This window comes from Aythya marila (assembly GCF_965140915.1).
Source record: "Aythya marila genome assembly, chromosome: 16".
NCBI lineage: Eukaryota > Metazoa > Chordata > Aves > Anseriformes > Anatidae > Aythya > Aythya marila.
This window is the reverse complement of record NC_139057.1, coordinates 14,145,035-14,171,879: the sequence shown is the minus strand read 5'-3', so window position 1 is coordinate 14,171,879 and position 26,845 is coordinate 14,145,035. Positions and strand designations below refer to the sequence as shown.

The following is a 26,845-nucleotide window of genomic DNA, read 5'->3' as shown; positions in this document are numbered from 1 at the left end:
GAGCCATGTCCTACAAATCTCCAGGGTGTTTATTGTCAAGATAGAAATTTCCATATATAAAATAAGTGTTTAAAAATAGCACTACCCTGCTCTCGACATGAAATATATATGTACACACACGTAGATATTTATAGAAAGAATTATTACCATTTTGCTATGTGATTAAAAAAACAAAAACAAAAACAAAATCACACGATAATGACCAATTCCCAAACAACCCTGCCAAAACAGGGACGAGGGGATCCTGATGCCCTCTCTCCCATGGGCGCATGCTGGGGCTGTGTCCCCACAGCCAAGGGGCTTACACCCCTTACACCCCGTCCAGCCCCACGCTGCCGGCAGCTTGGGCTCACCCTGCCCGCAGCAGCTCTCTGGGTGCCCTCACCGCCGGGTTTTTCTCTCACAAAGCACCTTGGTGAGCACTGGGGCTGGAGCCAGGTGTTGTAGGAGCTGCACCACATCTCCTCTTCCAGTGCCCAGCTCATCTCAGGCTGGGGGAACGAGGCAGCTGCAAGGGCTGAACCCATTTGCTTCGTGGCAAGGCTTCTGCTCAAGTTCTTTTTTTTTTTTCCTTTTTTTTTTTTTTTTTTTTTTTTTTAAATACACTCCACATCCCCTCGGGATTTTGTGATACAAGAACAAACAACGATGCTTTACACATAATCTAGCAATAACAGCTCCACGTAGCTACCGGAGGTCCCCGTGCCCTCCCCGAGCACCGCGGCTCTCTGCGAGGATCACTTCTTGAGGGCAATCTGCTTCTCCAAGGCTTCCAGTCTGGCCGTCATCTGAGCAAGTGAGTGTGCTAAGGAAACCGTGAGCCAGGCAAAGAGAGAGAAACATGCCCCAGACGAGCATGGACTGAGCCTTACCCGTGCCTGCTGGCACCCAGGGACCCTCCCTTTGGACACCGTGGTTGGGACTGAGCTTCCGTGCCATGAGATGTCACAGTGCTGCCTTTTATCTCTTGAAAGATCTGACAGTGTTCAGTGGCCAGCACTGGCTGCCCCGGCCGTCCCCACCTCCCATCCCTGCTGCCAGCCCCTGTGCCTCCCCTGGCAGGAGTTTGGATGCAGCCCCCCAGAGCTGCGGGCTGCTCTGCGCCCCGGTGCGCCCACGCAGCACCCAAAGGATATTCCTCTCGGTCAGGCTCTGCAGGATGGCCACGGTGTTTGTCTGGAACTGCACCAGCGCCTCGCACTCACATGGGCTCCGGATCTCCGTCTCCCCTCTGCCCTCCTCTGTGTCGGTGGGATTTGGGAGTGCTCAGGGCACAGTGCCACAGCTGGCCCTGCTCATGTCCCCCCCCGATGCAGCACCAGCCCCTTGTCTTTCCAGCCCTTCTGCATTAAAGCTCTCACGCCCAGCTTCTCCTCTTCTAAATAATCCCTCCCTGAGACTTAACCCTCTATGAACAGTAAGAGGAGATCAGGAGAGGGGCACCTTGGGGTTTCAGCAGCCCTGAGGCTCAGTTTAGGGGCTCTACCTGCCCCTGCCAGGCTGCCACAAGCCTTATAGGTGTTCGCAATGATGGGTGAGCTGCAGGGTGGCAGGGGCTCAAGTCACCCTGCAGGCTCCTCAGGGCGATGAGGGCTCGTGGCTGGGCACCCACCTGGGCAGATGTTCAGCTTGAAGTTCTCCACCAGGTGGGTCATGGTGGTGAAGTCTGCCGAGTAGGAGAAGTGCTGCTCCACCGGCTCGGAGGCGATGGCCCGCAGCTCCTCTTCCACTGCCTTGCCAACACCCACAGCAAACATGACAATGCCTGCAGGGCGAGGACGGACCCTGAGCACCCCACAGCAGGTGATTCCCAAACACAGAGTGAGTAAGGCTGAGTGCTTCCCCACCCTGGGGCTTCCCCCACTCGTGGCATGGATTTGGGAAAGGCAGGCAGGGGCACAACAGCACCAGCACAGTGCATGCTGCGGCACGAATGGTGCTGTTCAGAGGATCCTGACACCATGGTGCAGGCAATGCAACACCACAAGCCTGGGTGCGGTGGGCACCCAAGTCCCGAGAGCCAACCATCCCAAGGATTCATCCTGGGATGGTTCCCAGCCCCCTGCCCCTCACCTGACTCTTTTGCTCTCCTGGCCCACTCAGAGATGTCGTCCTGGGAGCGCCCATCTGTGAAGACGAGCCCGATTCTGGGTACGTTGTGGGAGAGGGGCCTGGCCCCTTCCAGCTCAGAGAAGCTGTGCTCTACCATGTGCTTGAGGGCAAGGCCGGTCATGGTGCCTTTCTCCATGTACTCCACCTTCATCACAGCCTCCTTGATCTCATCCGCGCTGTGGTACTTGTTGAGGGGGAACTCGGTGCGGACACGGCTGGAATACTGCACCAGCCCCACCCGCGTGCCCTGCGGGGACACCTCCAGCAGGTCCACAATGCGGTTCACAAACTGCTTCACCAGCTCGAAGTTCTGGGGCCGGACGCTCTTGGAGCCATCGATCACCATCACCAGGTCAACGTGCCCAGCCCCGCACCCTGCGGGCACACGGCGGGGTGAGAAGGGACCAGCGGGACAGTGCTTGGGCCCCTGGGATGGGGTGAGGCTGGGAAGTGGGGCAAGAATGCCTGGGGACCTCCATCCAAACTGCTCCACTGCCACCCCAGGGTCCCCTGGACATCCTTCCTAGGTCTCCCTTTTCCTGAACCTTTCCCAAAATCTCCTGTTGTATCCTCTGGGCTCTGTCTCTGTGGACGCAATCCCACATCCACCCACACAGAGCCCCTCGCAGCTGCCCATGTGGGTGAAGCCCTCGCTGGGAGCTGGGTGCCCAGCAGCCCCACACTGCAGCCCGGAGGGTGAGCTGCACCCCAGTACTCAGTGCTGCACCCCAAAACTCAGTGCTGCACCCCAGTACTCACGGCTGCACCCCTTCCCATCAGCCTGGAGCTGCTGCCCCTCAGGGCACACGCAGTGGTACGAGCCCTCGCTGGTCACGCACTTGAACTCGCAGCCGTGATCCACTCCGTTGCAGAGGTCGGTGGCTGGGGGACAAGGCAAGGGCACGGGGTTATCCCTGTGTGAGCAGGGGACCCCAGCACCCTTGTGCATCCCACGGGACTCACCCCTGCAGGACCTGCCATCGGGCTGCAGCGTGAAGCCGCGGTGGCAGCGGCAGCGGTGCCCGCTGGGGATGCTCACACACTCGTGCTGGCAGCTGTGGTTCCCAAAGCTGCAATAATCAATCACTGGGGAGAGAAGGAGGCAGGGGGAGGCTGGCAGGGGGGCTCTGTGGGTCCCACTGCGGCATGGGGCAGGACCAGGACCCTGCTTGTGGCAACAGAGTAAAGCCGGGGAGACGCCGAGCCCTTGTTTCCAGCATGAGCAAGGGCAGGGGATGTTAGCAAGGGAAGGGGCAACATACTGAGGGACAAGGGGAGGATGAGCAAGAAGCAAATGAAGAAGGAAAGGAAGAAGCAGCAGGGAGGGAGAAGGACACGTACTGGTGCAGGTCCTCTTGTCCTGGTTGAGGTAGTAACCTGCGCGGCAGCGGCACGAGTAAGACCCACGAGCGCTGACGCACTGGTGCTCACAGCCATGCCTCCCATCGGCACACGCATCGATGGCTGTGGGGGAAGCAGACACCCATCACCTTCATGCCTTGGTGTCCCTGGGAGAGTTCCCCAGGTGCAGAACCATGAGGCAAGAAGGAAAGGTGCCGGGGTGATGGCCAGAAGTAGCCAATAATGCTCTGCCCTCTGGGAGGGCAAATACTGGGAGTACCCCACTGCTGCTGGCCTCGCTGGGCCCTCAGCTGGATTTCAGCTCCCCTCCAAAAGACCCGCACCTGCCAGTCCTTTGTGAGAGTTAGAATAAAGAAAGGTTTTTACGGGAGCAGGTCTTTCCGTCTGCGTTGAGCCGGTAGCCGGGGTTGCATTCGCAGTAGAAGGAGCCGGGGGTGCTCACGCAGCTGTGCTGGCAGCCGTGGTCGCGCTCCACACACATGTCCACCCCTGCAAGACAGAGAGGGGTCAGAGCGGCCCACGGGCTCCCGTACAGCTCTCCTGCATGCTCCCTGTCCCTGTGGGGTGTCCCATAGGGCTGATTTCCAGTGCACGGGCATAGGAACCCCTTGTGCTGTGCAGGTTTCTGAATGGCTTTGGTGTTCAGGTCTACCCAAGCACTAAATGCTCACTATTAATTGCTACTGTTGACAGCCTGAGCTCAGCTGTTCTGCATGAAGGAGCCCAGGCAGCTATGTCTGCGCATCCATGTGAACAGACCTGGCTGGGAAATGGGCACTGGGGCAGGGAGGCAGCAGGCAAAGGCATTGCCAGAAGGGCAGTGTGCCCCTGGGCACATCTCAGCCTCTGCATGAGGCAGAGCTCCTGCTGGCTGAGGCTGCGCGCTGCCACCCCAAACACCCCCTGAGGACCATCTTCTCTCCTGCTCTTGGTGCAGGGTGAGGAGCAGGCACTGGGACCCTCGTCACCACCCCGCCGCCGCGGCTCTCACCCACCGCACAGCTTGTCCTGGAACTGCTTCCCGAACTGCTGGATAAGCTCGAAGGACTCCACGAGGAAGACGTGCTCCTCCAGCGGCAGCGAGGCCATGGCCCGCAGCGAGGTCATGTCTGCCCGCTGGATGCCCACTGCGTATATCTCGATGCCAGCATCCCGGGCCTGTGTGGCCACCTCGGTGACCCGGTCCTGAGGCCGCCCGTCGGTCACCACGATGGCGATGCGGGGGATCTTCTTGTGCGGCGGGCGCGCGCCCTCCTGCACCGTGAAGGCCACATTCATGGTGTACTGGATGGCCAGCCCCGTCATGGTGCCCTGGGCCAGCGGCACGATGCCGTTGATGGCCTTCTCCATGTCCTCCCGCGTGAAGAAGGTCTTGAGGGAGAAGATGTTCTGCACCTGGCTGGAGTACTGGATCACCCCCACGCGCGTGGCGTTGGGGCCCACGTCCAGGTTGCCGATGATGTCGATCATGAAGCGCCTCATGGTCTCGAACTCGAAGGGGCGCACGCTGCGGGAGCTGTCGATCACGAAGACGATGTCCATGGGGCCTGTCCTGCACTTCAGGGCTGCAAGAGGGCAAGGAGGTGGTTTAGCCTGCGAGGAGCAGAGGTGTCCCCTTTGGGTGGCTGTAGGGGTGCTCGTGGGGGAAGGAGAGGGCAGGTCAGGGCTCACCGGCACCTTCCCACTGCCAAATGAACCTATGGAGGGTGCCTGGTTGGGATTGTGAACAGGAGGCAGGGGACACACGCCCTGGCCATGGGGCTATAGGGAATGGCAGTGTCCCCTCGTCCCCAAATCCTGCTGCTGCCCTGCTCCTGCACAAACACTTCTGTCTGTCCAGATCTGCCCTGGCAAGGCTCAGGCAGTTTTAGGCAGTGGCGTGTTCATCTCTGCAGCAGTTCCTCTGTCCCTCCTGCAGCTCCAACCTCCTGTTTTTTACTGCATTTTTCCAGTTCCTGTCTAAAACCAGAGCTCTCTATTCTATTCTTTTTTTTTTTTTTTTTTTTTTTTTAAAAAAAAAAGGAAAAAAAATAGACAATGAAAAGCCTTGCTACAGACATGCACATTAAGAGGGTCGAGCCAAACAGCCTCTCTTGGATACATGGGTGCAACTTCCAGTGCAAACTGGGCGGGTGTTTAGCAAGTGAAAAGCCAATGAACATATTTTGCTTGGCTTGTGTGCACCGGAGCCTGGGAGAATTTGGCCATAATGGTAAGCAAACACTCCGAGCCCCCTTGGGACGATGCCCAGACTGGGGCTGTCATCCTAGCTGCTCCCAAGTGCCCAGAGGTTTCTGAGACACATTCGGCTCCTTTCTCCATATGGTGCTTTCATGGCTTTTGAAACTGGAACCAATTTGGCCACCTCTGCCCGGGGAGCACAGAGGCTGGTGCCCCTGAATTTGCTTCGTCCTCCCCACCAGGAGACCCACGTGCATGGAGGGCTGCAGGTGGGGACCCTGCATCCTCCTGGGGATGCCCCAAAGCATCAGGTCCCCGCCAAGCCTTCCTCCAAGAGCTTTGCTACCCTCACACACTCACTTCTCTCCCCTCTAAGCAATTTGCAGCAGCCGGTGCTCACCTGCAGGTTTTGGCCTGGCTTCCAGCGTCGTTAGGACAAGCAGGAGGAGAGGGGCGACCGGCAGGAGCTTCATCCTTGCTGCGCGCACTGCAGAGAGGAGATGTGCTGTCAGTGCTGACCCCCACGGCTTGCAGCTCCTGCTGGCAAACCCCACAAGCAGGGGGTGCCCCTGGCACTGCCAAATCCCCCAGACAGCAGCAGCAGTTGTGCCAGATCCACCCCCAAACCTCCCCGAAACCCAGGTGGGGACTGTTCCAAGCAGGGACGGGCAGCCTCAGCGCCGCTACGTTTCATTACAATAGCGACGATTTGCCAAGTGAAAAACCCGGCCTGATTTTCTGCTCTGGGTGGAGCTGGCCACCAGACAAGCCTTATTTTCACTTGCAAACCATGCGGCTGGGATGTTCAGCCAAGCGCTCCCTGCCTGGCGCTCGCCGCAGCCAGAGGACGAGCGGAGCTCCGCTCCCGGGGACGTGCGACCACGGCCCCACCGCTCCCAGCATCGCAGGGCCACCAGCTCCGTGCTGGGAAAAGACACCCCAAAAATTAAACGCCAGGCCAGAAAAACCTGCTCAGAAGACTCTCAGAGTCACTGGCAAAGACTGCTTTTCCAAGAATTTATTCTCTGACTTTTTTCAGGGAGAGCAGAAAACAAAAACCTCCACATGCACGGGAGCTGATGGTGCCTATGCAGATGGGTTTGTGGGACCTGGGTGAAGGATTTGGGCATTTGAGGTGGGATAGCCGAGGAAACAAGATATTTAGACTGGTTATCCAAAACCTCAGCTTGTTGCTTATCTCCCTCCCTGCCCATTTCTGTGTTTTCTTGTTTTGGCTGCCCTCATCTGGCTCCTGTATTTCCGTGGATTTATTTGGGGGGGCTATAAGGCAAGGACTGAGCAGGTGCCAGCCCTCCTGCCATGCCTGAGTCTAGTGAAAGAAATGGCAAACCTGGGGCTGCAACAGCACAACCTTGGTGCAACAAAAGCAAAGTCAGGAGGTGCTCGGGCACCCTTGGATAAGGGGGATCACTGGGAGGGAGCCCAAAGCCCCAGCATCCAGAGCAGCCCCAGTGCAGGTTGGAAACCCAAGGGGCAGCAGGGAAATACTGCAGGCAGTGTAGCTTCCCCAGGGAGATGGGGAGCAGGCGCTGGAACAGTATTTGTTGAAAAAGCACACTGGAAATTAATTTTATCGGTGGTTATCAGCTGATATTTGCTTAGCCCCATGAGGTCTTGGTTGTAATTCATCACCACGGTTTCCACTTAATTGCTGAGAGATTGTGTGCAGCCCTGAACCCAATGTATTTGATGCTGATAACAGGTTGCACAGCTGCGTCTTAAAATCGCCTCCAGTGTTCACACCTGAAAAACCACACTGAAGAACTCAGAAGGACAGAAAAAGGCTGCAAGAGGAAAGTGGTGTCCCGAATACCAGCCTCACAGCAAGAGACTTGCTGTTCACCTCTAACTTAGCCAAACTTATGTAGCCAGCTTCACGAGGAAGGTTTCTGGGAGCAGAAATTCAGCAGAAGAGCCCTGGCAGCACCCAGGGGCTGGGAGCTGAAGGTAGACAGGGGCAGAGGTCAGACGAGATGCAGCCCCTCACCGGGGAGCACCACCAGCCCCAGCTGCTGCCCTGGGGCTGGAGCCTCACTGAGCCCCTCCTGCAATACTTTTTATTTTTTATTATTGTTTATTTTTATAGGAGAAAGCGCTCACTAACCACTAAATATTCTAGGGACAGCTGTGCCACCTATTTCACGTCCGCAGGTCTCTGCTCTCCAAGCCTCCCTGCAGCGGCAGGCTGGCACAGAGCCTGCGGCTTGCAGCATCCAGAGAGCTTCAGAGCCAGCCCAGAGGGAGGAATGAAGTCGCAGGCCAGGAACCAAGGAGGAGAAAACCAGTTCACGACTGATCTATTTTTAACAGCATCTGAGTGCTGGATGAAGCCTTCACACTCCCCGTGGCTGGAGGGGCTGGACCGGGCACAGTGGCTCAGCCACACATCCAGCTCCAAGAGGGTTGTTTTGGCTGTCCCCAATTTAATCAAACACCTAGCAGGAAGGCTGATGGGGATTGGGAAGCTGATAAAAACCTCTGAGTATCCCTCTCACCACCCCATACTGGACGATTTCCACAGCTACCTGCTTTTCTTGCTCCCCATGGGGGGGTTCACCCCACGCTGAGGGGTGCAGCACGCCAGAGGCCCCTGTCACCAAGAGCAGGAGGGAGATGGGTGGGAAGCAGGCGGCTGGCAGGCAGGTGCTGTGAGGCAAGGCAAACAGCAGCAGGGACCTTGAGATAACACTGAGCTATAAAGGAGAAAAGGGCTGGGTGGGGGGGGGGGGGGTGAGCATTGCGCAGGGCTGGCTCTGCCGTGCGGGACACCTCGCACCAGTTCCCCACCATTTCAAGGGGAAAAGTCAAGGGGGGAAGCCAGCCCATGCTGAAGGAGATGGTCAACACGTGGGCCAGCAAAAGGACAAGCCACACATAGGGGCAAAAGGGCTGGCAATGAGCCCAGGCTCCTCTCAACTCCCCTCGTGCCTTGGGACAAGGAGGACACCAGGATGAACCCCCAGAGGCAGCCAGGTAAGGCAGCCCCCCGGGGCACTCGCCTCCCTCCCGTCCTGCTCCCCGCCAAGTGCTGAGCCTCAGGGGAAAAAAAAACAGCCGCTTCAGGTTTCAGCCTGGCCTCCTTGGCAGCGCTCTGCTGGCTGCAGGTTGACAGAAATGCTCTGAATATTCCCCTTCTGATTCAGCTGCAGGTTGGACCTGGATGCACCCTCCCCAGGGCAAGCTGAAACGGCAGGGCTGGGGTGATGCAGCCAGCACGTCTCCTGGTGTAAAAACAGGGACTGGGCTTTGCTTGCTGGTGTGTAGGAAGAATGGAGAATATGGAGAAATAGGGGGGTGAGAGGCTCAGGAGAGGGCTATGCATTCACAGACAGGACAAGTGGTGGCCGTGGTGTCACAGACCCCTGTGTTTACGTGGTCAGAGCCAGGTCTTAGGCACAACCACATTTAAAATGGGTGATGTGGAAGGGGTGCATGGCCCTGATGCCATGGGTGCTGTCAGCTAATAGCACCTATTTCTGTGCTGGAGATCTTGGACAATGATAGAGCGGCTCCAAACATGGTGTCCCCATGACCCCCTGCCTCCCTGCATGCCCAGCTTTGTTCTGCACCCAACCGCAGGGCTTTTCTTTGCAGAGACCCCACCAGGCAGCATTGCAGGCCATAATTCACCTCCTGCCTGAGTATTATTCAATAAAGTGCCAAAGAAGACCCAAAATACACTCAGGAGCCTGGACACAGAGTCCTTGTGCTCAGGACAGCACCACAGAGCTAGCCTCAGGCTGGAAGATGGGGACACCAACGTGTACCTGCGCTTGGCAGGACAGTGAGACATCCTTTGGGCCTGTGCCCACAATAAATTCTTACCAAAGAGTGCAGGTGGGGACAGGGGAGGAAGACAGCAAGGCATGAGTGACAAGGAAGCAATGACTGCTGCCTGGAAAGATGCAGGCAATCTGCATCAAGCGGGAGACCCCTCCCGATGTGGGGTTTTGCTGTGCAGACCCCATGCACGTTGTTTCGGTAGTTGCAAGACTCCAGCAATATGAAAGGCCGAGGCTCCTGGAGCTGGAGCCACACTCCCCTGGAGGGCTGCCCAAAGGTTGCTTTCTCTCTGTCGCTGGACTAAAGCCCAGTTTCAAAGTGGAACTTGGCTTCTCAGCTCCCCTTTTCGTGACACCTGTGTTTCTCTAGAGCTTGTAACCTGCACGGCAGCAGGCACTTCAGAGCAGCAGAGCAGAGCCCAGCCCATTTCAATGGATGGATGGGGCTGATGTGAGAGAGGTGAAGCCCAGCTCTGCCAGCACTTTGCAAAGGGGTGCCCAGAAACACCTAATCTCGGAGCCTACCGCCTGTGCGGAAGGCTTACACATTCCTTTCCAGCAGCAGGTCTCCTTCAGGTGGTAAAAAAACATTGCCTGCACCCCAGCAAGGCTAAAACTCCCTGAGCTGAAACGGAGGAGGGAAAAAAATAAAATCAAACTGAAACACAGCCAGAGCCTGCACTCATCAGCAGCACAGCAGAGAGGTGCTGGCACATCCCCTGGCACAGCAGCTCCTTTCCCAGGTTTCTGCACCCCAAACATGAAGCTCCAGACTCCTCGGGCACCCTGGGTGCCTGGCTGTCCCCAGCAGTGTGCCCTTGGGAAGGTCGGGGATCAGTCCCTAACACAGAGCTCTCCCTGAGCAGCATGAGAGGCTGCAACCCAAACTAACTGTCCTGGGGTGCCCCTGCTGCTCTGAGCCCCATATCCACCCTGGGGACTATTTTGCAAAACAAGGAAGCATCAGCAAGCACCATCACATCAGGACCAGAGAAACAGAACGGATTCCCAGTCCAAAAGCGACAGAGAGTAAAGATGTTCCCCCCTTTATAAGGACTGGCACGCCCTCGGTCCCTCCCCGATGCACGTGTGGGATAACGAGAGCAGCCTCTTCCCAGGACATCACAGCGCTCTCCGGTTACAGCACTCAGCAGCTCGTCTGGGCCAAGTGCCACCTGGAAGGACACGGTGTTTAAGAGGCAAGGCTGTGCTTCTCCAACAGCACATCATGCCTTCGGACCCAGTGGGAGGGCTGTAACAGGAAAGCCTTGCTGGACGCTGAGGGGGCTTCTCTGAAATAGCCAATTCCCCATTTTTGGGGCCCATTCCTGTGCTTGGGTTTGCATCTTCCCCAAAACACAGAGCAGAGAGGTGTTTCTTGCCTGTGTCTGTTTGCAGGGTGAGTGGCAGATATCTGTCTCACAGCTTATCCTCATGGATTTAACATCCCAAATGTCCCAACAGGCTTGTGCTATGAGGTGGCATTTCCCACAGCCAGCATCTTCCTTCTGAGGGGAATCCAATGGGCAGAGCATCCCCTTTTAGATGTCCTCTATGGCAGCAGGTGGGGTCTGTCTCTGATCTAATCCTAAAATACCTGCTGTGCTTGGAGGAATTTCTTCCAGTCCAGCCGGCTCTGCTCTGAAACACGCAGTACCTGGGCTCTGCAGCAGCTGACAAGAAAATAAAATGCCATGTTCACTTGCACATTAAACATGGCCTTTGAAAGCATGTGTTGAAGATGTAGCCAAGAGGAAAACATCAGCTGGTCAGACAGTTCCGACTGTTCAATCAATCACATCAAGAGATGGCTCCTGTTGCAGGTTCTCTGTTCTTTGTTATCCTTACCCTGCACGTGTCCCCTGAGCTGCACGCAGCCCTGCTCCCACTGGGCATTTTCAGCAAAACTGGATGGGCCTTGGAATAATTCTAGATTTTGATGAAGAATAATCACCAGGGGAAGTGCTCACCTTCCAGACTCTTTCAAAAGAGAATGCTCATCTGCAAACGAGCCCCTGGAGGACAGCTGACCTGAGCCAGGAGACTTCAGTCCTTGGAGGAAGAGAGGCATGGGCCATCCAGAAGCTGAGGCAGCAATCCACGGCCCAAGTCCTTGTTCTGGGAGGAAGGTGTTAGAGTGCATTTTTTCCCCAGAAGTATGCATGTTCAACCACAAAGGGAAAGAAATGGCCCAGAGCAGTTCCTGGGCTGGTGCAGAGTTCATCAGCTGAGCTTCTGATGCAGCAGAGCTGGTGTCTCTAAACGCTGAGGCTGACAGCTCCTAGCAGGACCTCTGCCTCCCGGATCTGCTGGGACCTGTATCCCCAGCTGACCTCCAGCAAGCTCACAGGGCACAGGCAATCGCAGCGAGCGCCTGCCATTTCAGCCCCACAATTACAGATCTGCTGCCTGACCTCCTTCTCTAAATCTTTATATCATATTTCTTGCCCTGGAGACGTGACTCAATGTGTTGGCACACGGAAAGACGCCAGGAGAATATTCTCGTGCCTCTCCCCTTTATTCTGCCCGTCCTGCCGCGTGTTTAATTGAAATAGCAGAAGGCGAGGAGCCTTTGGCTGCCACAGGAAAGCATGTGGAGACTTCTCAGCCCTCCTCACGACAGAAAAGGTTGAAATATTTGTCTAGATACTTTTCGTGTTGAGAATCCCAAAGGCAGTAAGGGAAACCTCAGAGCAGCATCGGACGCTCCAGCTGATTTCAGCCTTACCACAGCGTGAGGTTTGCCTTTTTTGGTCCATCCATGAGCAAGTAGCTGAAGTTATCTAAATCTGTTATTCTGAAGTTACCTGAATCTGTTATTCTGAAGTTACCTGAATCTGCTTCTTGAGTCCTTGCTGACAACACCTACAGGCTTGTTGCTCCCTGGAGACACCAGGGAACAGCCCAGTCACTTTGCTGAGGTCTGGAGGCCTCAAGAGGCTCTCCAAGGCAAGTCCTACAGTGCAGCATGAGCAAGCAGAGGCCAGGAGACTCCAGGCCACTTGCTCAAGACCAGAGCAGGTCTGTGGCAGCACTGGGACCTGGGCTGGCTCTCCTACTGGGACAGTGACACAGGGACACCTCAGAGAGCAAGGGGAACACAGAGCCACATGCTGGGGCTGCAGCCGCTCCCAGCCCACCATCAGCCTCACCAGCTTGACATGAGGCTCAGCAGACGACAGGGAGAGTGGTTGTGAGGTTGTCAGGTTCTGCCTGGCATTTGAGTGCAGATGGCAGTGTTTTGTGTCACTCTGCTCCTGGCTGGTGCTGTTAAAACCAAAGCAAGATGCTGTGAGAAGAGAAGAGCAAGGGGGTGTTTAATGTGACACTTGGAGGAAGCCATCCAAGTCCAGCTGCAAGCGTGGGAGCTGTGAGTTTCCAAAGGCAGGGTTTTCCTGTCTTTTCCAGCTCATGGACCCCAGTAATTTTCCAGCCACAACAGACTCTTGCACAGTGGGCTAACTGAGCTGACAACAGATCTGCTCCTACTGATTCCTGCTGCAGACAACCTGCAGACTGCAGATCAGGATCCTGCCCTTTGGCACCGGCAGTCAACCAGCAGAGCAGCACGACACAGCCCAGGGACAGGAAGGCTCAGCCTTTGGAGAGGAACCGAGTCACCATCACCTCTCTGCAAGGGACCCCAGCTGACCTCTATGGGATGCCCTGATGTCCCTGATGTGCACCAGGGTAGGGATGGGTTCACCTGTGCACTTAAGGGCTTGCAAAGTGAGAAATAGGAAGTTTAGAGGGAAAAAAAAAAAAAGACAAGCAAAGGCAGAAATGTGCTGGAGAAGAAGGATCCCATGTCCAATGGGAAATGCTAGGATGGAGAAGCAGCCTGAGAGCCAAAAAAGCTTCAGATGCAGCATCAGGTCAGGGGCACCCTGCAGGGAAGCACTGCCACAGCTGGACACTGACACCTCCTCTCCTGAGCACGTGCACTCAGCAGGGCTGGCCTTAAACCCTTCACATTTATCCCAGGTGGGAGAGCAAACAGAACCCTCTTAACCACCAAATATCCATCGAAGGGTGATTCTGCCAGCCTGCAGCAGGTAATAGAGCACCAAGGCCAAGTCCCTGCTCCTGGCTGCTCAACAAAGCCCTTGTGCCAGCTGGACCCAGGGCTGTGTGAGCTCCCCTGCAGCCAGCAGAGCCCCACACATCAATTTGCTACTGTTTGTCCCCAAAGTGAAGAAAACAATTCCACGAGGTAACAATGCAGGAGCTGCTCAGCCTCGTGGCACAGCTGGAAGAAACATGCAGGACATCTGGCGCAAAAGGGACACTTTCTGGGGGAGCAGCTGATTTTTATAAGCCTCTTTATGAGCACCACTCAATCTCTGTTGTTGTGTTTTTCCTGGGTCCCTTCTGTTCAGTTAGGGAGGGTTTGTCTGTAATTCGCATGTGCACGTAGGTACAAATGCTGCTTATCTCTGCCTCTCTCTATGTTCCAGCCCTATTCATCCAGCATTTGGAAGTGGCATTTTATGAGTTTTTTTTTTTACTGAGTTTTTAACAAGGCAGGCACATGGCTCAGAAAGTGAACAAAGGGGCCCCTATTGGAAACTTTAAAAATGTTTAAACAAAGGCTTCTCTTGAAAACCTTTAACCCCTAGTGCCAACCTCGAGGGAAATGCTACGTTATGAGCAAGCAGAGCACAAACATCTTCTGTGACCACCGACTGCCTACAACAGGCTGCCTTGTTGGCCACATCTTTTCTGTTCACTACCGTCACCAACAGGAGTAACTCCCAAGCCCATCTTGTACTAATCCCATCAAATTCATTTAATTCTTCAAGGGAAAAAAAACACAACACAGAACCTCCACAAAAATGAACAGCAGCTTTTTCCAGTTGGATGCAGCAGTCCCCTGCCTGCTTTGATGGAAAGTGCCATTTTACTACAAACACGAAGATCTCTTGCACGCCCTCCAGATGGGAACTTGGATTTCAGATGAGGCCAGATTTAGCCCAGAAGTTAACTCTGCTCTTTGTATTGCCAAGTCCTGGTGGCAAATAGCAGGGCTGAGATCGAGAGCAGATTACACACACGCACACACAATTTTTGCCTGTACCAGATGCCAATCTAATGATATTCCCCAAAGAGATTGCAAGAACCTGCTTGTGAAATACATTTTCTACTTGCTGCTGAGAGCCTACAGGCTGACTGCCTGTGACTGATGGCTCCTGTTCTCAGGAAAAAAAAAAAAAAAAAAAAAAAAAGATAAGGAGAAGCTTTGTTATTGCCACCAAGAGATGCGACAGAGTCCCATGGAGAGGACTTTGCAGTAACTGCATGCAGTCTGGTCTCAGTGGAGGCAGAAATCCCGTGGACTTAAGTAGAAGAGGTAAAACCGTGTGAACAGGGTCCTCTCGTGGAGCCCTCTCCCCCTGCCCCAGTCCCGCGAGCAGCAGAGCCCCATTTCCTTGCTCCCCACTGACACCAGGTGGGTGCTCTCAGGACTGGGACAGACTGGGCAGCTCCCTGCTCTGCAGCAACAGCCGTCCTCACAACTTCTGGCCAAAAAGGGGGGAAAAAATCCCCAAGCACCGTGTTACCTGCACAGCCCCACTCAGCTGCATGTTGGCACAGATCTGATGAGCGCAGAGCAGTCTGATTTCCCAGACAAGTTTTCCCACGTAATTGCTTGCAGCAAATATGCCCAAAGCTATTTTTTTTCCCTGTGCAATGCTTGGAGTGATAAGCCAAAGGTGGGTGATTGCTTATACAAACATGTTTATGGGTATGCACAAACAGAGCTATGAGTATTCACAGCCCCAATTTTCCAGTCATGCAGAAGCAGTGCAGAACAAACTTAGGGCACACTTCTCAGCGTATCTTTTGGCAAGATCTAGCTCTCCTATTGCTTGGTGTGCTTTGCCCAGGTGTACAAGACCTTATTATTCTCTGCTAAAAGAGATCCTCATTTGTATAAGCAAAAACTAGCCTGAGAGCTAGGCAAAAGGTGAGCAGAGCACGCAGACTTCAAACTGCGCCATCCCTGTGGCAAGGAAGAGCCTGATCCTCCCCCCAGGTACCGAGAGTAGAGCAGGGGCTGCTTTACACAGCAGGGTGCTGTGACTCCAGTACCCGCACCCTGCACCCCAAAAATCCAGCTGGGACAGCAAGTGTTGACACCACAGAAAGGGAAAAGCATACAGGTGGGGGAACTCAGCAAATGCACCTTTTGGGAGAAACCCCAGAGATCAGTGATAATCAAGGGATCAGTGACACTCTCCCGAGGGGGGCACATCACTCCCTAACCCCTCAACCCAGGAGGTAGCCCCCCAACCTCCACCCCCCGCGGGGTCGGGGCTCCCCCTCACCCCATCCCCATCCCTTTTTCCCCTCCCCGCAGGTGCCGTGGAGCCCCTCACTCACCCGTACCGGCCTCAGAGCCGCTCCCCGCCGCGGTACTGGCTCAGGTACGGCGGGGGCTGCGCGGGGGCTGCGCGGGGGCTGCGCGGGGCCGCAGTGCTGAGCGGCGGTGCCGGGAGCGGCATTTAACGGGGCGGGGGGAGGCGGGGCAGGCCCGGCCCGGCCCGGGATAGCGCGGGAGGGGCCCCAGCCCCCGGCCACCTCCCCCCCCCAAAAACAAAAATCCCGGGGCTGGCGGCCGGGGGCGAGCGGGAGCCGCGCAGGTGGGAGCGGCGGCGCCGGGGGCAGTGCGGGGGGCAACACGGCGGGGTCAGGGCACAGCCCCTGCCTGCACGGCACCGCAACGGCCTGCGAGAGGCTTTCTCTGCTTGGGTTTTTGGGGTTTTGTTTGCTTATTTATTTATTTATTTTTGTATTTTGTGTTGGGTTATTATTATCTTTTTGCTCCTCTGCTGGCAGAGTGTGTGAACCATAAAATGCAAAGGTACCAGAAAACATCCCCAAAACTCCTTGTGTCCTTCCTTACAAATCCCCAGAGACCTGGGAGCTCGGGGAGCTGAGCTGGAACCAGGGAGCTGAACCTGGTCCAGCTGCCGGCGAGGACAAGTGATGTGCGGGGCTGTAGCTGGAACAGAGCCTGGAACAGAGCTTCCCTTCCCAGCTGTTCCAGGGAACCCTGGAACAGAGCTTCCCAGCCCTCCACCTCCTTGCAGCACTCACATCAGCTCCTTGGTGGCAGGAGCCACCTTTAGTGCTTCAAAGCACCAAGCTTCAGTGCTTTAGCAGCACTTTCCTTGCGCTAACACAAACAACAGCAGGATGATCAGAGAAAGGAGACCCCAGCAAACCACCCACATTATCTGAGCTTTCTCTCAGTCAAGGCGATGCTGCGGCACCAAACGTGGGCGTTTGTGTGCTGCCAGGGTGCTGGCGGGGCAGGAGCACACCGTGGGTGACCACCCTGCCTGGCCCCCCATCCCCTGCAGCCGTCCTGCCCCGGTGTTTGCCGTTGGTGTGGTCGAGAAATCCCCCAAGCCCAGAAAAGGCTGAATTTCGCTTGTGTGTGCAGCGACGAAAATATAGGATTTATAAATACCCGTGCATATACAAGGGCTTGTGGGTTGGGTTGGTCTGGATTAAAGGAGGTATTGAAAAATGAGGGAAGCCAGAAACTGCAGGCTTCTCATTTCTGTGATTTCTAATGGCTTTTCCTTTTGCATAAACATCACGCTGACTCCATACCCAGGAGCTCTGCAGGCTTTTTCTCCCCTGCTCTCTACGAAATATAACCCAGACCTCTAAAATGGATATTCTTTATTAGGACATTTAGTTTTCCCCAGCCACAGGAAAGAACAATTGCACTCTGTGGCAACAAGTCACCAGCAAGCTGCAGGGCAGCTGGGCTCTGAGCAAGGCAAACGGCAGCTCCTTTTGGGGGTGAAAGGCAGAAAATTAAACTGTGCACCTGGATCAGTGCGCACTCCAGGATAGTATTAATGTGAGTTAAGGTTCTTGTCTACATAGTGGCTTGAAGACCCCAAGTAACAGCTGATGGGTGGTGGTATTTTGGTCTCCCAAGTCAGGCACAGCAGTTCCAAGCAGTTCCAAGTCAGTTCCCAGCAGGACCTCCAAAACTGGCACCCATCCTCTGCAGGCTGAGCCGGTGAATGTTGGGGAAGAGCACGCACTGCACCGTAGCCAGGGCTGGGGAGCAGTGGCATGGGGGGGATCTGGTTCTCCCAGTGCCCTCACGTGGGTGTTCTGCTCTTGGGGTCACCCAAGGGTGCAAACACGGGGCGCTGCTGGGCTTCCCTGCCCTACCTGCCCTCACAGAGCAGAGGGCAATGGGGAGACCAGGGGGTGTCCACACCAGAGCTGGTCCAGTCTTGTGTCTTCCATGGACAGCATGCAGGGTTCTGCTTCTCCTTTCCTGCTTCCTGGCCCATGCACAGCAATGTGGCCAAGGACTGTAAGCATGCATGGAGTCTGGGTGCTGTCACATCCCCCATTTTGGGCAGAGACACCCCAGAGACACCCCAACAACATCCCCATATGGAAGGGACCTGCAGGGATCATCACATCCAAGCACACCTCAAAGCACACCCGCTCCTGCAGCACATCCAAACCCACCAGGCTTAAAGCAAGAGAAGAGCCCCAGCACAGCATAGCGCCAGGCTGAGCACAGAGAGGGAAAGGCTTGCAAAAAATCAGCCAAGGAAAGGGGTCGTGGCCCGCAGAGCCGAGGAGGCAGGGCCTCGCTCTGCCTCTGCATAATGCCCAACTTTGTGCGAGAGCGTTTGATTCCCAGCTGGGAATTGTGGCTCTGAAAAGGAGGCTGTTAGTGTGAGCTGTGAGAGCCCGGCCCGCGCGGTGCCGCTAACATGACACTGAACTAACACTGCACTACAATCAAACCATTTTAATAATTTAATATAATAAATGTCAGAGGGAGTGAATAATTCCCTGTAACCCTGCAGAGGCTGGAGGTGCCAGAAGGAGCCAAGTGGGTACCGAGCAGCATACCGAGCCGCTTTAGCAATAGCCCTTTGACTTTCTGAAGGCAAATCTAAACCAGATGATGGACGCTGGGTGGTCGGCTCCTGGTCAGAATGGTGAGCACTGTTCAGAGGGGCGTCACTCAAACAATTTAACCCCCAAATTTGGACAGCAATGGCTGCAGAGAAAGGAGAAACTAAACTCTCCAGGTTTCTGGGTAGCCCTTCCCCAGCTAGACATCAAATCTGAAGAACCACAGTCTGCTTACCTGCTCTTGGTGTGCACGTTCCCTCTCTAAGCAGCAAGTAGCACATGGATAATTATTCCAGAAGTCTCCAATAAGACCTGTGCATCAGTCCCCGTGCCTCTGGCGTTACGCAGGGATGTGATGGTACGGAGCAATGATACCTGCACAAGCCCGGCCCTGCCCCAAGCTGTTGGTGCAGGAAGCTCTGCAAAGCAGGCGTTGCTGCTGGCCACGCTGTCAGCACACGTCTTAATCCACATTTTTTGGCAATTTGCTGCCGAACACTCCCTGTTGATGGGTGAAGCTGAGGTGCTGCCTCCAGCACCAGCCCAACCGCTCCCAGGCAGCCCCGGGCTCTGCAGTGGGCACCCAGTGGGGTGGGGGGCACCCAGCAGGGGACACGGAGCTGACACCCAGCCAGGCCCAAAGCCATGCTCCTCATTTGGCACTGAACACTGAGCAATGCAGGAAAAAAAAAAAAAAAAAAAAATTAATCAGGCACGGAGCCTGGTTCGTTCTTATGTTTGCCTGAGCAAGGATACAAACCACTCAGTGGAAGGAAGGGCTGGAGAGAAGGTTTCAGCAAGATGAAAACCTACCCTGGAGAGGTTTCTGGTGGCAAACCAGGGGGTAAAGCTTGACTTGGGGCACTGGGGCACAGGGCAGAAAATTCAGCCTGGACAGCTGAATTCAGCAAATCCAGAGTGGCAGCTGATGCTGTGGGTGGCACCGGTACCTGCCATAACTCTGCTTTTGGCAGAGCTCCGTTGGTTTATGCTTGCTGGTGACGTATTACTGCATGGAGAATCGAGGTTATATTGCCCATCTCATAACCAAACAGGGCAGTGACGGGGAATTGCGGACAGCAAAGCGCTGGATCCCTGTGGGACTATCTGCCAACAGAGGAGGCACTGGGGAAATACCTGTTTGTATGGGAGGTGTGCTCATCTTCACATACAGACAGTACAGACAGGAAAGCATCGGCTTCATTCACAGCGTGGGAAAGCTGGAAGTGACGGGTTGGAGGTGTCAGGCTAATTGTAACGTGGTCCCTCGGGTCCCACAGCAGAGCAGGGCACCTCAGGCTCAGACTCAGCCAGCCTGTCCCTGCCTGACCGCCTGAGCCAGCAGAGTTAAAGGGCAGGTGCATGGGAACTGCTCCCAGTTACCAGAGCAGAAAGCCTTGATGTGGCCCTAAAAGCTCTCCCATGCCTCTCGGTGCCCAGCTGCATGGTGCGGGGAGCTGAGGGCTGGGTTTGGGGCTGGTGCCATTTGCTAGTGAGGCGAGGAGCCCCGTTTGGGGGTTGCGATGCTGTGGGACCTCTGTCTCGCAGATCCAACCCCTACCAAGCGAACGTGCTCCGAGATGGTGTGCGGAGGTACCTGCAGCTGCCAGCAGACCAGACAGTACTCATACTGCACGCAAAGGTCGCCCAGAAGTCATATGGCAATGAAAAAAGGTAAGAGTCTTCATGGGCTGAGCAGCACGAGAGGGCACCTTCACCCCAACCCACACCAGTGGGCACTCCTCTTCCCAGGTTCCTCCCAGGGAGGTCAGAGGGTTGGGGAAAAAAAGAAAGAAACTATTCAGGTCTCACCCTCTCAGCATGAAATTGCAAAGAATAAGAAGAGAGGTCAGTGTTTTAAGTGCTCTGGAAATCGTCTTAACATCTGAACGGCCACACTGGGACATTTCCATCAATGCCCACCGTCTCCCCAAAGCTGCTATTTTGGACAATCCTCCCCACATCGCAAGAACACCTTGAGGTTCTGGCTCGAATCCCCAAAATTGCTACTCCCAGGCAGCGACGTCAGCATGTGGCACCAGAGTATAATTAACCCTCCATTAACCCTTGTGATATAAATAATCCTCCCTTATTACTGAGCGCAGAGCAGCTTTGAGGTGACAAGCTCTGCCTCGGGGGCTGAGCTGCCCCCAGATGAGCGGGGCTGGGATTCAGGGTTGGGATTCAGGGTCCAGAGCCCAAGGGATTTGTATAAATAAATCCATAGCCCAGCACTTTAGGGCCCCAAAATATCACCCCCTCCTGCACTGCTCCCGTTTTACCCAGTATGAATAGAGGATGAATTTGTGCCATTCACCCAAGTGCAAAGACAGTGGAAACCCAAATAAAACACAGGAAAATAGGTTTCCAAAACCCCGCGCATAGATTTATTTGCGTTGGGCTCTGATTCTGGCTGTGAATGCAAACTCTGTTCTTGAGCTGCCGAAACTCTGCATTCCAGGCGGGCAGAGAGCGGGGGCCTGACCCCGGGGGCTCAGCTGGGGGGGCTGCAGCACCCTGCACCCTGTGCCCTCCAGCAGCACCCAGAGGTGTGTCAGCGGCACCGTGCTGGCTCCATAGGGCTGCTGGCAGCCACACCTTGAGCCAAGCACCATCTGTGGGTGTTTGAGTGCTGTCAGGAGGGGTCCTCTTGTCTCCACAGGTTTTTCTGCCCCCCGCCTTGCGTTTACCTCAGTGGGCCGGGCTGGAAGCTAAAGCAGGAGCAGCTAACAGGTACGTGTGGGGTGGCAGCCCCAGACCTCTCCTAGTGAGCCATCCTCCGCCTCTGCAAAGGGAAATGCATCCTGATGGTTATTTCTGTGCCCCCCAAGCTCCTCTTTCCCTGGGGCTGGCCCCTCTGCAGTCCAGACCTGAGCAGGAAGCAGCCTGGACCACCCCAGGAGGAGCTCCAGGGGGTATCAGAGTGGGGCTAGAGGGTTTTTGTCCCCGTCTCTTCTAGCCAGGGACCTGGGAGAGGCAGGTTTCCGTGTGTGGGGGTACATGGGGCTGGACAGCATGGGCAGCAGCCTGATGGAGACACAGAAGCTGAGCTTTGAGGAGCAGCCGGACTCGAAGGTAAATTGAGGGCTTGCAGCCTGCTCCTCTGGGGATGCTCTGTGCGGGGTTAGCCCTGCAGTGCCTGCTCCCCCGTGGGCAGGATCCGTCCTTCTTACCACCTTTCCAGGTCTGTGAAGCCCTGGGGCAGGCGGGTTGCCAAAAATCTCATGGCTTCCCCGGCCTGTTTTGTGCTCCTGCTGCGCAGCAGTGCTGCTTATCATGAACTGAAAGCCTGCCCTTTCATTGTGAGTAAACAGCAAAGGAAAACACTGCTCGATCCCAAGGTTCGAGAGCTTCAGAGGAGAGCCGGCATCTTTTGATAGGGGAAAAGAGCGGGAAAAGAGCGTTATCTGGGGTCCCTGAAGAGTGCAGGGTCTGCGTTGGGCCAAAAACATGACAAAAAGGGCTTTGTTTGCAACGCTCGAGGTGCTGCTAGAGCACGGCGTATCAGCCCTGCCAGAGCCAGCATGGCGGGGAAACCGAAAACCCAGGGCGATCCCTCATGTTACGCGGGATAAATCACACGTGAACATTAATTTCCACGAGGAATTCTCTGCCCCCTGTGTAAATAAAGCCTCTGCCGATCCCTGGCTCTTCACCGCACCTGTAATAACATCTCCGGCCCTTTCCCCCTGTAAATGAACCCGGGGCTCTTTGAAAGGGCGCTATTGTCCTGGGGGGACGCCGTGCCTGGGCTGGTGGTGAGGAAGGTGAGGAGGGTGAGAAAGGATGGAGAGGTTGGGGCCATGCCCACTGCCCCCAGCCCATGCTCGGCCGCCCCTCGTGCCCCCTGCAGGGCTTCGGCTGCGCCAAGGCGCTGTACATCTCGGACGCGGACAAGCGCAAACATTTCCGCCTGGTCCTGAAGCTCTTCTTCAGCAATGGGCAGGAGATCGGCACCTTCCACAGCAAGCTGATCAAAGTCATCTCCAAGCCCTCACAGAAGAAGCAGTCACTGAAGAATACGGACTGTGCGTACGGGGATGGGTCTGCTGGGGGGCGGGAAGGGGTGGGATGGGATGGGATGGGGTGGGAAGGGGTGGGATGGGATGGGATGGGATGGGATGGGATGGGATGGGATGGGATGGGATGGGATGGGATGGGATGGGATGGGATGGGATGGGATGGGATGGGATGGGATGCGTGCTCACATCTTGCCTTCAGAGTGGTCAGGGCTGATCCAAAGCTCATGGGCACCCTCAAAAAAGAATGCATGTGGGCATATTGATGTCCATTTTCCAAAGGATTGACCCACTGCAACTTGTAGCACCTTGATGCCAATGTGCTCCCCACTCCGTGGGCTTCACCTGCACCTCTGGAAGGTGCAGCTTGGCTGTTGCTTGCACATAGAGAATGGCAGATGGAAGTGCTGCCTGCTGCAGTGCTGCTCACCGCAGTAACCAGGACTCATCCTCCCCGGGTCTACCAGAAGCAGCAGGGCTGTAGCTCAAACCCCGAGCAAGCTGGCAGGCACTAACCCAGCCACCTCCCCCTGCAGTGTGCATCTCCTCGGGCTCCAAGGTGTCCCTCTTCAACCGCCTGCGCTCCCAGACCGTCAGCACCCGCTACCTCTCTGTGGAGGGGGGAGCCTTCATCGCCAGCGCCAGGCAGTGGGCAGCCTTCACCCTCCACCTGGGTAAGGAGCCTCATGGGGCTGCCTCTGGCCATGTCCCTGTGTGGTACCACATCCCAGGCCTGCTGGGTGCCAGCCTCCCAGCCAGGTCTCTCCAAGCACTGAGCACTTGCAGGGCAGATAAAGCCATAAAAAAGCACCATGAGTACAGCCAGACCTGCTCCCTGCTGCCCGAGGCACTGACTCTGCCTCTCTCCTTCCCCCGAAGCCGATGAGCGCTACACCCGGAGTGAGTTCCCCCTGCGGGAAGGGTACATCCGCTACGGCTCCGTGGTGCAGCTCATCTGCACGGCCACCGGCATCACCCTGCCTCCCCTGGTAAGCCTCCATCCCCACAGGGCTTGGGCGGTACGGATCTGAGCAATGGGTACAATCTGTGGGCCAACGCCGCTCTCCTGCTCCCTCAAGCCCAGGGGCTCACACAGGGCAACGTATGCTTTATCCCTCTGCTTCCTCCTCACGGGGGCACAGCCTCCCTCAGGGCAGGGGACTCGCCAGCCCCATGCTGAACAGGTGCCCCCACCCCGCAGATCATCAGGAAGGTGAGCAAGCAGTATGCCATGCTGGACGTGGACGAGCCCATCTCCCAGCTCCACAAGTGTGCCTTCCAGTTCCAGGGCAGCGACCGCATGTACCTGTGTCTGTCCACGGAGAAAGTCATCCAGTTCCAGGTACGAGGGGCTGAGGACCCCCAGGTGCTCCACATCCAAACTGCTCCGCTTGGCTGCTTGCTGGGAGTGGGTCACGGGGAGGGGGAGGTGTGCTACCAACAGGGGCTGCCTCTATATTGAGCTAAGAATCACTGCAGAGCCACCAGCCTCCAGCCTTGGTGGGGACCTTGACCTCATCACCAAGGTGTTTGCAAAGCGTATCAGTCCCCGTTTCACAGCAGAGGCACTGGGTCACTCGCCGGGACCAGGCAGAATCCAGGCGTCCTTGGCCCTGGTCCCCTGCTGTCCCCACCGTGACACGTTCAGAGCTGTGACCCTCTCCGCAGGCGTCTCCATGCCCGAAGGAAGCCAACCGGGAGCTACTGAACGACGGCTCCTGCTGGACCATCATCGGCACCGAGATGGTGGAGTACACCTTCAGTGAGAGCCTGGCCTGCGCCCGCGAGCCTGTCAGCCCCGTGCCGCTCATCGCTGCCCTGCAGGTAGGCAGGGCTCTGGCTGCGGGGCGCCTTTTGGGGCATCTCCATCCCCAAAGGGCTCCTCTGCTCAGTTTCTCTTGGCGTGGGGGTGCGGCGAGGCTGCTGCCCCGTTCCTTGGGGCTCGGTGTGGGGTGGGGGCACGGGGCAGAGCAGCCGGTGCCGTAACGCGCTGCCGCCGCAGCTCACCGGTGGCGGGGACGTGGCCATGCTGGAGGTGCAGGGCGAGCATTTCCACGCACACCTCAAGGTCTGGTTTGGAGACGTGGAGGCGGAGACGATGTACAGGTAAGGGTGGAAAAATGGTGGGGGGGGAGCCTCTGGGTTGGGCACAGTGGTGCCATGGGCTGTACTGGGGATGCTGTGAGGCTCGTGGCTGCCAGCCTGGGTGAAGGGGGCACTTGTGCCACCCGTGCTGTGGGACCAAGCTGGAGCATTGTACTGAATGGTGGGGAAGGCTGGGGGGGGGGGGGTTGGGGTCGCTGCCCACCTCGCTGCTGCTCGTTTGGGTGCATGCGTGCTGCTCCTGGTGCGGGAGGGCTCTGCTGTAGGGGTGGCTGGAGGCCACAGGGACCCCAGGGGCTGAAGACAAGCAAGGAGCTTTGGCAGAGGAACAAAACAGCCAGGAGGAGAGGGGAGAGTGGCGAGAGGCTTCCCACTGAGCTCCAGATTGGAGGTGATGTGCCTTCCAGGTCATTAAAGCACATTTTCCTCATGCACTGCTCCCAGGAGCCCCAAATCCCTGGTGTGCGTTGTCCCTGACGTCTCCGCCTTCGGCAGTGACTGGAGGTGGCTGCGATACCCCATCACTGTCCCGCTCCTGCTGATCAGGGATGACGGCCTCATCTACTCCAGCTCGTTCACCTTCACCTACACCCCAGAGCAGAGCCTCCTGCCAGGACAGCCGGTCCCCTCGGACGTCCCGCAGGACTCAGACAAGCTGCTCGACAGCATCCACCAGGAGTTCACCAGGACCAACTTCCACCTCTTCATGCAGAGCTAGTGAGCGGGGCCAGCAGTGCTCTGCCTGCCCCCAGCCCTGGGGACAGGAGCGTCCCTGAGCCACGTCCGCAGGCTGAGGTGGTCCTGCCCGAGGGTCGTCCCCATACATCCACTGCCCATCTGTTATCTGACCCGCTGCCTTCTCTCTTTTCATGGCAGCATCTCGCCCTGGTGAGATCTCACCTGAGAGCACCAATAAATCATGCTTTGAGGACTCTTTACTGATTCGATTGCTTCTTTGCTGGCCTCCAGGATTTACCTCCCGTGCTGGCACAGAACATCACAGCTCCCTTGATTCCTTGGTCCATACATTCAAAGGCCAGGAGGGACACGGATGATGAATGCAAGTGACCTTAAATGTCACTTCTGTGACATAAATGACCGCTTCTGTGCTTTTCAGTAACGAGGAGCTGATTTCCAGCAGCTGAATACCCAGCACCAGATTTTTTATTTTTATTTTTTTCCATTAGAGGCCCAAATGGGGTAATTTCAAAAGGAAAAGGGAAAAAAAAAAAATAGAGAAACAGTTCAGTGTGAAAGCCAGCCTTTTCCTAGCTGTCATGGCTCTCTGAGCTCCGTTGTTTCACACGCACACGCGGTGCGAGGCTGGAGCCAGCGGGAAGCTGCTGATCTGAAGAGGCCATAAAAAGGAACCGGGTTTCTTGGAGCTGGACCCGAGCGCTATGCGGAGTGGAGCTTACGGCTTTATTTAGCCTTCAGATCTCCGTGGCATCAAAGGAGCTACGGTGTACCTAGAAATCGTGCTGCCCTGGCAGTTCTGAGCTGGGGTTAGAAACAAGCCAGGTGCCAAAACCGCGGAGGTTTTGAACCTGTGCTGAACTCAGCAGCACTGAGGGGAGCAGGGGCAGCCCCAAAGCAGTGTGGGGCACCCGGTGCCTCTGGCTCAGTGCCCGGGCACCCCCTGCATTTTTTGGGTAGCAGCACCTCCCTAAGGCCCCCCAGCAGTCTGGAGATGGGGCTCCTTCTCTCCACAAACCCATGTAGGTTTAGAAGCCGATGCAGACACCCCTGTGTCTGTGCGAGTGCATCACCGGGGCTGCTGCTGGTGGAGGAAAGGGGCAGGAGGATGTTACAGCCACCCACATATTGCTACAACCACCCCACCAGCCCCTGCTCCCCTGCAAATCTCCCTTGGCTAATGGAACTGAGGATGCACCCCAAGAAAAACCCTTTAATCAACCCCATCCAAGACAAAATGCCTGAGCTGAGGATTCCTCCCAGCTCCCCAAAAGCATTTTGTCCCCCATCTCTGTGGGACCTCGGGGGAAGGATGGGACCAAGTGTTTCAGCCCATGCCTGCATCCCGCCCGCCAGCTCCCAGTCTCCCCTCCCTGTGCATAATTCCTGTTTTATGAATGGAAAGCGCCCTCCTCTATATTTAGCAGCAGCCCAGCCCTGGAGGCAGGAGGACTTGTTGACTTCAAGGGCTCTGAACAAGCCTGCGTTGTGTTTACGGCACGAGGCTTCGCTGGAGAGGCGAAGGAAGCACCAAGTGGCTCATTCCTGAAGCCTGCTGGGTTCAACAAACATCTGCAGTAACTCAAGGCACATGGGGAAAGGGAAGACAGGACGGCTGGGGGGGCTCGGGGCACCGTGGCGGTTCTCACCTCTGTCCCC

At 56.2% G+C, this 26,845-nt stretch overlaps 2 protein-coding genes across 2 annotated transcripts; one reads left to right on the top strand and one right to left on the bottom strand.

The window, feature by feature from the left end:
- Positions 1–24: 24 nt before the first annotated feature.
- Positions 25–15,930, bottom strand: MATN4 (matrilin 4). The gene is made up of 11 exons (XM_082772986.1): positions 15,843–15,930; positions 6,056–6,142; positions 4,470–5,039; positions 3,841–3,963; positions 3,454–3,576; positions 3,076–3,198; positions 2,872–2,994; positions 2,074–2,487; positions 1,613–1,765; positions 1,137–1,241; positions 25–796 (listed from the first exon to the last, which is right to left on the bottom strand). The coding sequence occupies exons 2-11, from the start codon at positions 6,126–6,128 to the stop codon at positions 738–740; spliced, it is 1,866 nt and encodes a 621-aa protein (XP_082629112.1). The 5' UTR covers positions 6,129–6,142; positions 15,843–15,930; the 3' UTR covers positions 25–737.
- On the top strand, positions 8,429–25,422 carry RBPJL (recombination signal binding protein for immunoglobulin kappa J region like). The gene is made up of 12 exons (XM_082772987.1): positions 8,429–8,649; positions 15,820–15,886; positions 19,917–20,042; positions 21,031–21,101; positions 21,328–21,443; positions 22,222–22,396; positions 22,924–23,061; positions 23,267–23,376; positions 23,589–23,729; positions 24,056–24,211; positions 24,390–24,493; positions 24,935–25,422. The coding sequence occupies exons 1-12, from the start codon at positions 8,628–8,630 to the stop codon at positions 25,206–25,208; spliced, it is 1,500 nt and encodes a 499-aa protein (XP_082629113.1). The 5' UTR covers positions 8,429–8,627; the 3' UTR covers positions 25,209–25,422.
- The last annotated feature ends 1,423 nt before the right edge of the window (positions 25,423–26,845 follow it).

Bases quoted from the DNA above. Each gene is read 5' to 3' on its own strand.
- MATN4 (XM_082772986.1), bottom strand. From the start codon at position 6,128: ATGAAGCTCCTGCCGGTCGCCCCTCTCCTCCTGCTTGTCCTAACGACG. The intron at 5,040-6,055 runs GTGAGCACCGGC...GCCCTCTTGCAG, and splicing joins AGCCAGGCCAAAACCTGCAG to CCCTGAAGTGCAGGACAGGC. The intron at 2,995-3,075 runs GTGAGTCCCGTG...CTTGTCCCCCAG, and splicing joins CGATGGCAGGTCCTGCAGGG to CCACCGACCTCTGCAACGGA.
- RBPJL (XM_082772987.1), top strand. From the start codon at position 8,628: ATGAACCCCCAGAGGCAGCCAG. The intron at 20,043-21,030 runs GTAAGAGTCTTC...TTGTCTCCACAG, and splicing joins TCATATGGCAATGAAAAAAG to GTTTTTCTGCCCCCCGCCTT. The intron at 24,494-24,934 runs GTAAGGGTGGAA...CACTGCTCCCAG, and splicing joins GAGGCGGAGACGATGTACAG to GAGCCCCAAATCCCTGGTGT.